The sequence below is a fragment of the Mauremys reevesii genome, linkage group 2 (genome assembly GCF_016161935.1).
Source record: "Mauremys reevesii isolate NIE-2019 linkage group 2, ASM1616193v1, whole genome shotgun sequence".
In the NCBI taxonomy this organism is placed as follows: Eukaryota; Metazoa; Chordata; order Testudines; family Geoemydidae; genus Mauremys; species Mauremys reevesii.
In genome coordinates, this window is record NC_052624.1 from 270,989,694 (window position 1) to 271,004,938 (window position 15,245).

The 15,245-nt window shown below is 44.6% G+C and overlaps 1 protein-coding gene across 1 annotated transcript in view; it reads right to left on the reverse strand.

Annotated features, from left to right (window-relative positions):
* The window catches only part of OC90 (otoconin 90), a 31,727-nt gene continuing 16,482 nt past the window's right edge, over positions 1-15,245 (reverse strand). The window contains exons 9-17 of the mRNA XM_039523027.1: positions 15,009-15,050; positions 12,408-12,458; positions 10,448-10,504; positions 9,722-9,766; positions 7,401-7,562; positions 6,869-6,967; positions 2,875-3,049; positions 856-962; positions 1-293 (exon numbers count right to left, since the gene is read on the reverse strand). Coding sequence (XP_039378961.1) covers positions 1-293; positions 856-962; positions 2,875-3,049; positions 6,869-6,967; positions 7,401-7,562; positions 9,722-9,766; positions 10,448-10,504; positions 12,408-12,458; positions 15,009-15,050 — 1,031 coding nt within the window. The remainder of the gene's footprint in view (positions 294-855; positions 963-2,874; positions 3,050-6,868; positions 6,968-7,400; positions 7,563-9,721; positions 9,767-10,447; positions 10,505-12,407; positions 12,459-15,008; positions 15,051-15,245) is intronic.

A 15,245-nucleotide genomic window follows, 5' to 3' on the forward strand; every position in this document is an offset into this window, starting at 1 on the left:
CTATCTCTCCTGTGGTGTGGCTCTGGCTTTTCCCCAGGGGTGTCGTGCAGCTCTCTTTATTCTCCTTAAAGCACTCCTCCACGGACCTGCCTCCTCACTGCTCTCCTCAGAGCTGGAGGTTCTGGTGCCTGCAGGCCTCTCAGCTATTCCACTCCGACATGAGGCTTTGTTCGCTTGGCAGGCTTGCCTGGTTAGGAACCTCAAGCTTTCATTGAAAGAGGCGGCAGCCATACACTCAGCCGCTGTCTTATCACAGGTACACAAGAGCTTCTCGCACATGCTCCAGCCAATGCCTTAAAAAGGAGATTTTAAAGATGAAAATGGCCGAAAGCAAATTGTAATTGGTGTAAGAAGTTTTAAAAATATGTAGTCCGCTACACCACTTATCGTAAAGCCTATCACCACAGTTTTCAAACTCAGGCTGCTAAATCCATGGTTAGGCATCTAAATATATGGTAAGTAACCTGATTTTTCAGAGATGCTGAGCAACTGCAGCTGCCATTGACTTCAGCGGGACTTGTAGATGTTAGCACTCTGAAACTGACCAGTTTACATCCAGGTGCCCACCTACTGGTAGAAGCCAGCCATACCCTGAGATCCACCAGTGCTCTTTGGACAGCAAGGTTTTGCTTAACTAGGAAAAGTGCTCGGGTTTAGGTCAAGCTTAGCTAGCACATTCTAGCTAAGCCTTACCTAAACCAGATCACCTTTTTCCCTACTCAAGGCCAATTTCACTGTTAATATAGCACTTTTTTTTTCCAATTTCTGTGAGGCTGTTCTAGTTGTGTGCTTCTATACTGATCTCAATTGTGCTCAAAGGGAATGTCATACATTTAATCATCTGACCAAACTTACACTTCGGTTTATGATCTAAACATACAACTTCAGATCTCAAACTTCCTTCTGGCTGGCACCCAAGTTTTTTAACTTGTTCCATACAGCACTGATGGGAGAAACAGCACCTAAAACAAAGAACAAATGTTTACCTTTCTTAAAAGTAACTCATCTCCCTGGAGTACACAATATTTGCAGTTATTTTGGCTATTTGTTTTCATCGCATCTTGAAACTGGGAAAACATTTGTTTTAACCTTTAATGAAAAACTCTTTTTTTATCCAAACAAGTTATTAAATACAGCTTTTCATCATCTTACTATTACAGCCTTTCTACTTCTCATTCATTCAGAGTCCCTTGCTTTTGTCTTTATTCAACTGTGAGCTCCTTGGAAGAGAAACAGGACTCTTTTTAATTTTTTTAACTTGTCTGATGTAATAAATTGCATAAGTAAAAATATATAAAATCATGAGTGATGTGGAGAAAAGTGAATAAAGAAAAATTATTTACTTGTTCCCATAATATAAGAACTAGGGGCCACCAAATGAAATTTAATGGGCAGCAGGTTTAAAACAAATACAAGGAAGTTCTTCACACAGCGCACAGTCAACCTGTGGAATTCCTTGCCTGAGGAGGTTGTGAAGGCTAGGACTATAACAGCATTTAAAAGAGAACTGGATAAATGCATGGAGGTTAAGTCCATTAATGGCTATTAGCCAGGATGGGTAAGGAATGGTGTCCCTAGACTCTGTTCGTCAGAGGATGGAGATGGATGGTAGGAGAGAGATCACTTGATCACTACCTGTTAGGTTCACTCCCTCTGGGGCACCTGGCATTGGCCACTGTTGGTAGACAGGATACTGGGCTGGATGGACCTTTAGTCTGACCCAGTATGGCCGTTCTTATGTTCTTATATTTTCAAAAACTGGGCATCTGTCTCTCATATATTCCCTAAGACTTTAGTTGACTGACAACTTGGAAACTGCCAGTATCGTGAGGGCTAAATCCTTCCATGCAATAAGTCATATAAGTTAGGACTGGAGAAGACCTATACTCAGAGAGTCTGTTCTCCTGCTAGTTCCTTAGGATATATATTCTAGTAATCAAACTTGAGATGGCTCAGGTGCTCATGACTTCCATCACTTCCCCTAGGGAGACTCTTTGACATGCTACTGGAACTCACCCTGAAAGAGATTTCCCTTTTCTTAGAGTTAGTGTGAATTTTCTCTCATTCTTAGATGTATCCACCAGTAAACGCAAAACTCTGCATAAACGTCAGTGGCGTCAGCATTTCACGCTGGGTGTTTACATCCTTCAAAAGTGCAGCGTAGATCTATATTAACAGACTAGCTTGTCTATCTGCAAGTTACTATTCAACCCATCCATTCCTTGAGTATGCTTTACCTCAGCCTCATTCCACACCTTCTTCCCCTCCCTCTCCTCACCTATGGTGCCCTCCTTGCCCCTCCTAACCACTTCACCCCTCAAATCTGAGACGTTAACATTACATTTGTCACCATCCCATTGATTGCTATGTGTGAACGGTCTAGCCCAGTGGTTCTCAAACGTCATTGCACCGCAATCCCCTTCTGACCACAAAAATTAGTACGTGACCCCAGGAGTGGGGGACTGAAGCTTCAGCCTGCCTGAGCTCTGCCACCCTGGGCAGGGGAGCCAAAGCCCCTGGGCTTCAGCCCCAGGCAAGGGGCCTATAACCTGAGCCCCACAGCCCAGGGCTGAAGCCAAAGCCTGAGCCCTGCAGCTTAGGGCGGAAGCCCTCGGGCTTGGGCTTTGGGCCCCAGCAAGTCTAACACCAGCCCTGATGACCCCATTAAAACCCATTTTGGGGTCATGACCCACAGTTTGAGAACCTCTGGTCTAGCCTTTTCCCCACCATTTCTGTCTTATCTATTTAAATAAGCCCTTCGGGGCAGGGCCTAGCACAGTGGGGTCCTGATCTTGGGTGGGCCCTAGGCACCACTTTAATAACCATGATTAACAACAGACAGTGCCAACTAGCAGGGTGTTGACGATCCAGCACCTGTCCAGTACATCCGTAGGATAACCTCTTCCTTCTTGGCCACAGTAGCAGCCATAAGATTCAAATTCCTGTGGGCATCGATCAGTCAAGCAAAACAGCATTTCTCCCAGCCGAGGCAGCTCCCGCTTCACCTTTCCGTTCCCACTCATTTGCAGAAAGGTGAATCTGTCACAGACTGTAAAGAGAGACATTTTGTTTACTAAGTAATGTGCACATTCTGGGCAGAGACCATGTCTTCTCTTTGTTTGGAACGGTCAGAGCTACCACAAACTCTCTCTCAAATTCTTACTCATTTTACATAGTTTCTGCCTTCCATAATCCATGTCTCTCCTCAGAATCTTATTGAACATCTCTCTAATTACACAGGGTCCTCTGGAATGGGTCTGAATTTACCAGCTGAGTTTCATAAACCTGGTGAGTGACATACAGCTTGTCTGTATTTCCACATACCACATGCTTCACAGGATCTTCAGCAGAATGTTATGCAAGACTGTAAGCCTCTTCAGGCAAGGATCAGCTTTTTGTTCTGTGTTTGTACAGGACAAGCACATGTGTGACTAGGACCCCCCAAGTCACTATGGTAATACTATTAAATAATTACACAATGTTACAGTCTTTCTGCTGTGCGTGTTCAGTGCCTAGCGTCACATGATGATCAGGACCTCTAGGCACTACCATAACAGGAATAAGAACAGCTGTAGTAGCACACTGTTAAAGGAGGTCAAATGTGTTCAATCAAATTAGAGTCATGGGACTACCACTGTAGTTTTAGATGACTTGAGAAATCCTACATCTGCCTTTTCACTGGGATTAGATTTTCCTTCATTTACTTAGTTATTTTATTTTGTGTTATTCTTAAAGACCATCCCAATATTTCTATCCTTCCACCAAAACTATGACCATCTTGAAACCTAGCTGAAGTAACTCCCAAACTTCGGTTACTCCCCTATTATCTCCATGTAATTGTTTTAAAACTGGCTGTTCTACACTGAGCACAAATTGCCTTTGCTTAGAATAGATTCTAATGACTATTTCTTTGTGGAGAAGGAAAAGGCAGATAAAACGAGATCTCCCGTTCAAAGGCACTGGCACGTAATTAAATGTTGTTAAACCAGCTGAGCATCATTAAGAAAAGAGAGGCAGAGAACAGTCAAAATGGGAACACAGACTTTCATGACGGGAAAGCTGTTTTGCTCTGCAAGTGTAAGATGCAAATTAAAAGGGGTTGTGATATTAATGTTTTGCACTTAGGTAATGTTTCAGGTTAAATTGGGTCTTTCTCCCAAGGTGCCCAAAGCCATTTTGAGACGGTTGGAAATAAGAATGCAATGCACTCGTTCAGAGAATGAAGTGATTAAAATCCAGAGCTCACTCAGAGGAATGAATAAGGAGCAAGACAATGGCTATGTTGTGTCTGAAGGCAGGAACAATCGGGGCTAGAGCCCTGCTGCGGGACTGGGATCCCGTGGGTCCCGCAGGACTCACTGCCGAAACAGTGAGAGCAGGATAAAAATTATCCAAACAATGTGGGAATGGGTGGGAGTGGATATTGTGGGCAGGACAGGAGTGGGATTAAAAAGAGAATCCCCCGCAGGACTCTAATAGGCGCATTTTTCAAAATGGAATTTGTGCCAGTTAACCCACACACACCATTAATGCTAAGTTGATACGTGTGTGTGATGTTCCTCCATGATCCACTTTAAATTTTTTCCTAATTAAGTTTGGCTACCAGAGGAGTGAGCGAGTGAGCAACCTGCTGCCTGCCTATTGACAAGAAGGATGGTCTTGTGGTTAAGGCTCTGGACTAAGGGTACGTCTACACTACGGGACTATTCCGAGTTTGCATAAACCGGTTTTGTAAAACAGATTGTATAAAATCGAGTGCGCGCGGCCACACTAAACACATTAAATCGGTGGTGTGCGTCCACGGTCCGAGGCTAGCATCGACTTCTGGAGCGTTGCACTGTGGGTAGCTATTCTGTAGCTATCCCATAGTTCCCGCAGCCTCCCCCGCCCCTTGGAATTTCTGGGTTGAGATCCCAGTGCCTGATGGGGCAAAAATCATTGTCGCGGGTGGTTCTGGGTAAATGTCATCAGTCACTCCTTCCTCTGGGAAAGCACTTCTGGGGGTGGGTGGGGGGGTGCGTAAATTGCCGAGCTATGCCCTGACCCACCGCGGACACTGTGTTTGACCCTAGAAGCATTTGGAGCTCAGCCAAGAATGCAAATACTTTTCGGAGACTGCAGGAACTGTGGGATAGCTTGAGTCCTCCAGTCCATGAGCGTCCATTTGATTCTTTGGCTTTCCGTTACACTTGTCACGCAGCAGTGCGCTGAGCCCCTGCTATGGCGTCTGTCTGGAGATTTTTTAAAAATGATTTTGAATTTCGTCTTCTGTAACGGAGCACTGATAGAACAGATTTGCCTGCCCTTACAGCGATCACATCCGCATGGTCCATGCTGGAGCTCTTTCTTTATTTTGATTTTTAACTGCATCGCCACACGTGCTGATCTGAGCTCCACGCTAGGCAAACAGGAAATATTCAAAAGTTCGCGGGGCTTTTCCTGTCTACCTGGCCACTGCATCCGAGTTCAGATTGCTGTCCAGAGCGGTCAGTGGTGCACTGTGGGATACCGCCCGGAGGCCAATACCGTCGATCTGCGGCCACACTAACCCTAATCCGATATGGTAATTCCGATACTAGCGCTACTCCTCTCGTTAGGGAGGAGTACAGAAACCGGTTTAAAGAGCCCTTTATATCGATATAAAGGGCCTCTCAGTGTGGACGGGTGTGGCGTTAAATCGGTTTTACGCTCCTAAAACCGGTTTAAACGCCTAGTGTAGACCAGGCCTATGACTCAGATCTGCATTTGAGCTCTACTTCTGCCACAGACTTCCTGTGTGATCCTCGGTAAACTACTTTAATCCCCAGTCTCCAAAACTGTAAAACAGTGATAATACTCCCTTTGTCTTGTATATTTCTACCGAGAGGCCTTGGGGGCACAGAGTGTGTGTTTCCACAGTGCTCAGCACAATGGGGCCTTAGTAATTAGTGATGCAGCAAGCAGTCAGAATTGAAGGAAATCTTTCTCACTGCTACATGCCCAGAGGCCCATGTTTGTCTGGTACAGCCTGGCCCCAGCTTGCATCCTCGAGCCTCTGGTGTCACCCCAAATGATGTCCCTTCTGAAATGTGACCCTCTTTCTCCTGTTCCACTCATACTCCAGGGCCCTGATCCCAGACTGGGGACTGTGGGCACTAATAGAATATGAGTAATTATTATCTAAAAGTCAACTTAAATAATTCAACCACTTGAGAAATGCCGGTTTCCCCCTGCCCTCTGGCTCCTGACTATCCATAGCCCCTAGCTTTGGGGCCATTCCCATCACCACGTCTAACACACAGGGGGGATCTCCTGACGAAGCATGCTGAGACCTGCAACAGTGACAGCTCTCAGCCATCTTGGAGAACTCTTTCAACTCTGCACCGAGGTGCTGAAAATAAGATTGAGATGGGGAGCCTGGGAGGACAGTGGAGCTGTTAAGGAGCAGAGAGAGGGTCTGGGAGGGAAAAAGTCCTTTTACTACCTCTGATATTTGCAGGCAATAAAGTGTCATTTAGACTGGAAATTAAACTTGCTTAAAAACGCAAAGCAAGTGAACATCCCTTCTCCGAGTCCATTTTTATCCACCTTTTATTTTAAAGGTACATTTGCAAATAGTTTATAAGAGGTTAATGAGAGCTCCATATGTTAATAAATGTTAAATCATAGAATGTTAGAGTCCAGCACTGTTACAGATGGTTATGAGCACCTCAGCGGAAGGTACTAGAGAAATGATTACATCACTGCTGATGCACTTATAACCATCAGTAACACATGCTATCCATGTCTGTAACGTGCTCAGAACAGCCTCCCCATTTGTAAACGTACCTTCGCTGTACAGCGTGACCCATTTTTCATTAGCTGTAACTGAGAAAACCATTATGTCTACCTTGTCTGACAGCTTCATCGGGCCCCCTCTCAGCGAGTGTCACTTCTGGGGATATCGCAGAGGAAGCTGTGCTCGCTTCTCCTGTCTTAAAGCTTGTCTCTGCAGATCACATGATATACACGTTAACTCGCATTAGAAAGAATCGCACAAAGGCAAGAGGGCGCTCTCCTCATTCCACTATCAACAGCGTCTCCGCAAGCGTAGGCGCTGAGCCAGCAACGTGACTGAAATCCTTTCAAATGTGGGCCCTTCGCGGGTGGACAAAAAGGTTTGTTCCAAACGGAATAGGCTGGGTGAGACCTGCTTATAGCTTTGGTCAATGACCTCTTCTGAGCTGTGCTCTGCACAGTGACATGCTGCTGTGAGTAAAGCCAATGTTATTCTAGGAGGTCCATGTATGGATAATACATACATTTAGGGAGGTAATAGTGCCACTCCACGTGGCCTGGGGAAATACTGGGTATCTGTGAACAGGAACAGGGATGTGGTTTAAGTTGAAATAGAAAATGAATTTCATTTGTTGTGCACTTACCTTGTTCTGTTGTCGTGGTGGGATCATTTTCAGTGGGTATCACGTCTGGCTCTGTTGAGTTAATACCTGCTGTGGCTGTGGTTGGCCTTTCCATCGGGAAAGCATCCTCTGTAAGTCCTGAAGGTACACTCACAATTAAATCGCCTTCCTGCCCCCTCCGAACTGATGGGGAGAAAAGGAAAAGCAAGAAGGAGAAATAGCAGGATAATCACCAACAACATGCCCATTTAAACGGGAAGTAAATTGATCTCCTAGATAGCAGGAAAGAGTAATAATCCCAGACAGAACTGGCTTAAACCGCCAGCCATAGAAAGAAACCCCAAATTCCCACTCTTGTTACTTTCTTCACATTTCTTATGTATCTTAGAGTCATGCTGGTTAAAGATGGTGGTAAGTGTTTACTACAGATTTAAAAGAATGCATGTCACACTTGGAAGGTGAAGGATTATCCCAGGTAGCTAAATGACATAACCAGGTGATTGGGCAACCAGAAAAGGTGCAGGTCAGTGTTGGTTTCCTGAGTTCATCACTCCTCTGTTCTTGGTCCATCACCCCATCAAAGTAGCCCAGTGGTGCTGAGGTGAATAGCGGCGCGAGAGGTGGTGACACACTCTTCTAGCTCCAGTTTGGCGGGTGACTCAGGAGAACATGAAGAGACCGTGACAGGTAGAATGCAGAGTAGTGGCTCCATTCACTTATGTGCTCTTGTATTCCCCTGCATACACACTACTGTTGTTTATGGAGCTCAGCGAGCTTTGGTGGAGACTGGTAGCCTTGGCATGAGGCCGGGAGATTTCAGTGAGAAGGAAAGCACACAGAAGGGCATGTGAAGAAAGGAACTGACAATAAAGTATTTACCAATTGCTTAGCGGGGTTCAAGTGGGTTGGACTTAGAGCTCTGTGAAGAACTCATTTTTCGGTTCAGTGGCTGAACCTTAACATTTTTTTTAAAAGCTTTGGGTCAACACTAAATGAACATTTTTTGACAGAACAAAAAGTAAAAAAAAAAAAAAAGTCGTTTCAGGTCAAATTACATTTTATTCAACCCAAAACAAAACATGTTGTTTCCTTTTTTTTTTAACTTTTCAATAAAACAAGAAAAATTCAAAACAAAAAGTCATTTCAAATCAAAACATTGACGTGTTTCATTTTTAAAATGCCAAAATGAAACATTTTTATTTTTTTCAGAATTTCTTTTCCTGAACCAATCTGGTATATTGCACGTGAATTTGTGCAGTTTTGGTCAGCCCAAGAATGCATTTTTTCAGGGGAAAACCAAGTTTAATCCAAGAAGCTTTGGTCATTGCTAGTGGGGTTGCTGGTTGCTTTAGCTGGTTGTGACGCAGTGAAATGTGAGCAATGCTCAATAGTCAGAGACAGTATAACCAGAGTTAGGATGCTTTACTTTGCAGGCATCTCGCCATGAACAGCTACAACACTTCACATTCCAGACAACAGCAATTGCTATGTGTGACGCCCAGAGGTTTTGGGATGTGTGTGTTGGACCTTTAACATTTCTGTGTTTAAGAGCTGGTGAAAGGTGCTGCATTGAGATCCATCAGGGCTTAAGTAATGTGTCTATACACAGATCAGACAACACTGGCTGCCCCTCACTGCTTTGCCAATCTGCCTCACACCTGTCCTGCAGGAACCAAATTGCCAGGGGTGAGAAGGTAGTTCAGTCTCCATGCTCATTCTCTCCTTTGTCTTCCAACAGGTCACTGACGACTGTCTCCTGAGGTGGTGGAGTTAGTTTGTGCGACACATGTTTATTGGGAAATGGTTTGAAAGCATTAATATTATTATACAGTACCCAAAAGTGTGCTAGACCCCTCTCAGTACAGAGAACTAGCATAATCATTAATAGTAGTATTATCCCCATTGCACGGATGGAGGAACTGAGGCCAAGAGGTAAACTGACTTGTTGACAGCTTTGGAGTATGCCAGTCTCAGAGGCAGGATTAGAACTCAGAAGGTGCTTGTTAATTGTAGCAATCTCCCAAGAACTTGGTGGATAACTCCTCTCTGATGCAGACACACATCTTTCTGATATGTGTTTGTCCTGGGCCAAGGACAATGAGCCCTGATCCCTGACTGGGAACCCTGAGCACTATTGCAGTACAAATAATTCTAATACCCGAGTCAGATATGGCACAGATGAAAAATTGCTTCTCCCCCCCCGTGACCCCCTCCCACATTCAGTGTCACCTGAAATTTCCCTGGTCCAGTTCAGTTCATCTGAATTAGCCTCATAAAGGTCAACTGAAAATAAAAGTGTGTTGTAGGATATCAAACCAGGAGTCCTGGTGCTGTCTCCTTACTTTCAGTTGCAGCTGCTGCTGTGGCTGTGATCTTCACTGTAGTAACTGCAAAACATTAAGCAGCTTTTAGGTCATGAAAGAATTCTATGCAATGCTATGCAGGAGGTGAGAAAAGAGCATTATAATGGTCCCCTCTGGCTGTAATATCTATGAATGTGCTTTAAAGGATCATTGTATTAGAAAACCTGATGTTAATGGAGGGTTAGATTTTCAAAGGCACAAAGTGCATTGAAGTCAAGGAGCACAGGGCAATTAGCTCCCGGTTGGGCCTTTGAAATTGCAGCTAGAAATAATTTATGAAATTTAAACAACGTTCACTGAAAATGGTTCTTTGCCTTGACTGAAAGATTCTCCAGCCGAGGCTGCGATCCTGATATTGCACTATGCTGCTAGACAGTGCCAGAAAGTGGTAATGACAAATCTAGTTTCATTGCTCAAATTCAGTGAAAGGCAAAAACTAAACAGCATAAAAATGGTGAAATGGCCAATTCAGTTTTAACACTCGTCATTTAAATGAGATTTTTAACTTGGCTTTCTCTTTAAAAAAAAACAATTTTTCTCCCAGGAAAGATGATTAAAAAAAAAAGAATTCAAAGCAGGTGAGCCATAATATTACTATAGTAACCACTTCAAATGGCATTGTGTTACCAAATGCCTTGCTATAGTCACACATCTGCAGGTTTATTCTCACCCCTGTCCTCTAGTCAAGCTCTAAGATTCACTTACCTGTTAGCGTGGGATCCACCAAGGAAGCAGATATGCCTTCGTGATCTCTTGCGATAACTAGACCGGAAAGCAGAAGCACTAGGGTAGTGAACCAAACAATTGTTTAGTGGCTTTGATCTGAGATTCTCAAAGAAGAACCAACTGTCGTCATTACCTCGTTGTCCAGATGTGGAACTGAGGCACAGAGATGCTAAGTCAATGGTCCTCAAAGAGATTTAGGCATTTGCTCTGCTTGGTGCTGTGATGCCTAAACCCCAGGCGACCTGCCCGCTAATGAAATCTTCAGCCCCGAGTTAGGTGCCCAGGCTCCCCATACAATGCATGGGCAAGTTATGGCCTAAGAGAGGGAGCTTCAGGAGTCAGTAAACTGAGCAGGGAGCAATCTAAGGTAGCCAGGATGAAATGCCAGGGAGAGGGGTTTAGGCACCTATGCAGCTGAGCTGGTGCACCCGGTGGATGGGTCAAAGATAGGATCTTCCCTCCACTCAGGATCCTCGGCCTGAACCCTTCCCTGGAGTAAGGCACCTAAGCCAAGTCTTAGGCATGCTCAGAGCTTGGCTACAGGATCAAGCCATGCTGGCAACACAGCGACTAGTCTGAGAATCCCACTTCAGGTTTGGCTTGAGCTCGAGCTCTAAACTGCTCGTTAGCTGCGGGGCAGGGGCAGTGCAGCTTCGCACAGGCCAGCTGACTACTGCTAATGCCACTGTATGACCGCATGGAGCTTACAGTGGCTGATTTGCCAGAAAAATAAAACCACCACTAAAACCTCCTTGCCTCTGCTTTGGGAGTCCTCAGGACTGAGTCACTGGGCTCAGCAGAAATAGCCACTGAAGACAGAAAATGTGAGTCCTTGATCAGAAAACAAACTGTAAGGAAGTACAGACCTTGGTGAAATGCAAAGATGGTGAACGCAGCCTTTGCACATGGCCTTGTGATAGGGTGGAAAAAGTGAAAATGTCACCACTGGAGGTTTGTACTCTCTCTTCTATTTGCAGTGGATAAAACGATAAATGGTTTTGAGCCCATTATAAAATACACCTGTCACTAGGTGCTTGCAACACTTTTTACATTACTAATAAGCCCCACAAACACTACTCTAAAGTGGAGGTATAATAGCACACCCATTTTATAGATGAGTAAACCTAAGTTAAGGTCCAAAATTTCAATAGTGTCTCTGTGGAAGTTTTAAGATGTGCACCCATAATTAGTGGACAGCTGGGTTGGATTCTTAAGTGTTTGTCTATGGTTGACCAGAAAGTCATTTACAGAGCTGGAAATGAAACCCAATTCTCCTCTCCTAACCATTAGGCAGCACTACCTTTGCATGCTACATTCATCCTGAGAAGTGCTTTTTTTTTTGCCTGCATTTTAATCATTTAGAGATGCAAATCATAAACGACCCTAAAATTGGTGTCTGCATATTTATACCAGAGTAGTTAGCGTTCGCTTCTGGGATGTAAGAAAGCATAGATGCTCTCTAATGACAAGCACTCAGCACTGGCTTAACTCTGCTCCAGTGAGGTCAATGGGAACACTCCAGCAGATATCAATGGGAGTAGAGGTGGTCCAGCGCTTTTCAGAATCCCACCCTCCGTTTACTAGATACATTTACTAGCTATGTTACAAGCAGCGTTTCCAACATTGTGAATTTCCTAATAAAGGTTTATATTTGCTGCAGCTATTTTTGGTCTCGTGTTGATGTGCTAATTACATATGCCTCATTATCGTTATGTTTTTTGAAAAGGATCATTACAGACGTGCAAATACAGAAACTGCCACTCACATTCTGCTTTGGGTGTTTTCCCTCGTGCACTGCTGAGCTCTCTGGGACTCACTGTAAATACACAAACCGAGGCTGGAGTTGCTGTCTGATCAGAAAAGCAAGCTGCAAACGATAAAGTAAGAGATGTGGCGTACGACAAGGGGAGGACAGCTATGAGGTAACACTATCACTTACACTCAGAAGTGGGGGGTTTCAAGCTGGTATTGCTGGCTGCAGGTGGAATTCCTTTAAAAACAAAAACCACAGTATTGTCTTAACATTCACAAGCGACCGTGGGATTTTCTACTCTTCCAGACTCATGCTTGGTGTGATGGCTCAGAGCAACCCCACTGTACAGGGACCCAGATTCCAAAAAGGCACCTGGGCTCTGCCGAGTGGCGATCAGGCATGTTGGTGACAGTGTATTTGGCCTGGGACCGCGGCGCAGAGGCTGTCTAGCCTGTCTGCTTTGCCCAGCTCCCCTTCTTGCTAATACCTGACGCAATAACAGATGATGCATTCCCATGTCCCTACAAAGACATCCCAGGGCCGGCCTGCTATGTGGAAAATCCTTCAAAGCAGCAGCCTCCCCTCTTCCCCACAAGTGACGCGTTTGGCTTTGGAGAAATACATTAATCTGGCTTCTCTTCTGTGTCTCTCTAAGGCGAGCGTTAGATTTCACCCGCAACAGCCCAGCATACGTTCTCTGCATGGAGGGCAGAGGTAAAACCCCTGCACACGACACCACAGATTTACACTGTGCTTTACATAGATCGGCCCCATTCCCTTGAAAGGTCTGTTCAAGGAGCAGCTCTGCTGGCTCTGTCTAAAGATGGAGTCCTTTAACAGTGAAATCTCCCTCCCCGCCCCCACGCACCCCATCCCAATGCAATGACTTCACTATGAGTCAAAGCCTGACGTCCTTATTAAGGCAAGTCTCCTGTTGACGTCATTAACTAATTTCCTCGAGTAAGAGCTAAGCAAAGACCTCACGATTTGATCCTGGACGTCAGAATTACACATGGCACATTCCAGTGCATTAAAAATTTCTGGCTGGAGACTGTTATTGTGTGTTGTATTAAAGCGAGTCCTCCCAGCAGAGGGCACCTACAAATCCAAAACACCTTACTCTGGGACTTAGTCTTGTACTGGCTCACAGGACCAATGGTAGGTTCTTTTATATTCGCCCTTTTGGTTAACTCGGAGCATATTTCAGTCTTTTCCCTGGATTATTTATTTCACTGGTTCTGAAATTTGTTGGAAATGTTTCTTCTGCAGAGTCAATGCACAAACCTTCTGTCATGGAAGTAGTTGTCAGCAGTGGGTTATCACCCCTGTGGTACAGAAGCTCTGCAAAAATAAAGGAGGTCTCATTTCACTAGCCGTAAAAACACAATCAGCTCATGGGCAATTCAAGAGGCATCAACTGAGTGTAACATGACTACGGTCATTAGCAGTACTGGTGCAAGTGGAACCTGATTTATTTCGGTTCATTATTGCTGTACTATTGGTTCAGTGCTGACACTACCCAGTAGTCAGTGCTGTACAACATGAACAAAGTCCAGGCCCTGCCCGACAGAGCTTTCAGTTGAAAACATTTACTGAAACTCCTTCATGATCATTATTCTTTAAGGCTCCAGTTGAACAAGGTACTCAGGACCATCACTACCTTTAACGCATGAGCATGCTTAACATGAGGCACTTGCTTAAGTATCTTGCTGAATCAGGGCCTAAGATGTTATCGTTAGAAAAGTGTGCATGTAAAATGGCATGAATCTGATCTTTTTATCATTGCCATCTTTAACATGTGGGAGGCAGCCTGTTTTAAACCAGTGGTGTTTGTATGTGTATATTAGATACACACACACACACACACACACACACACACACACACACACACACACACGTGTGAGAATTTGGATAGTTGAACCAGTCTATTTTTTTAAATACATATGTTCTTCCGTAGTTGGACACACAGAACTATCTCTTAAAATTATGAGCATTGTGGGTAACATTTTCACAGCACCTCTCAAAGGGCATGTCTGCCTGTAGTGCCCCCTGCTGGCCAATTTGACTCAACAGCACCCTTCCTCAATTTCTCCTGCAGTGGTTCCCCGGAATAATCCACAGAGATTTTATGTCTAATAACAAGCAACATTCTTGGAGACTGGTTTATTAATATGAAATACACCCAAAGTAGCTCTCTTCCACTCAAGACTCCTATGGGGCACAGCCCCTCCTCCTTGGTCTGTCTGGCTCCAAACCTCTCCACAAAGTTATCAGCCCTTCCCAAATTCTGCTGAGTTCAGGGCTTCATGGGCCCTTACTTGGGCCTGTGTATATTGGGATCTCAGCTACATCCATCCTAAACGGTTTCAGCAGCTCTTCTCTCTCAGCTGCCGTTTACCCCTTTATAAGGCCCAGGTGCTTTCTCTTAAGCCCATTTGGGAAGCAGACAACCAGTCACATGGCCACTGGACCCTGCTCCCTCTTAAAGGAGCCAGTCACCCTATGACAGTGACTCAACCTGTCAATGATTTAGAAGTCTAAATCCCATTTACAAATGTGACTTAGGAACCTGCCTGAGTAACCTTTGAAAATGGGACTTAGGCTCCTTAGGCACGTTTGACAACTTTCCCCGTTGTATTTTAGCATCTTGCTACAGAGGTGTTGCACTTTGCTTTTCTTTAAAGAATCCCTCTGCTGAAGTGTGCACTAGCTTTTTTTTTTTGCGATCGATAAGCTGATATAAATTGAATACGTTAAAGGCAAAGGATTCTAGAGCTCAGGACATACCCTCCATTTGAAGCGTTGTCAATCCTTTCTTGCTAGTTGTTTCTGAGAAGAAGAGAGATCATAGCTGATATACTATTAGGAAGCATTTTTTTCAAAGCCTGAAACACACAGTGCGGCTATACAGGAAGGTCCCCAAATGAGCGACTATGATGGGGCCACTGGCATGCAATGAGTTAATAGGGCCCTAGGGAGGCTGTGCAGAGAGCAGCCAATAGGAGAGGAGCTGCAAAGAACAGC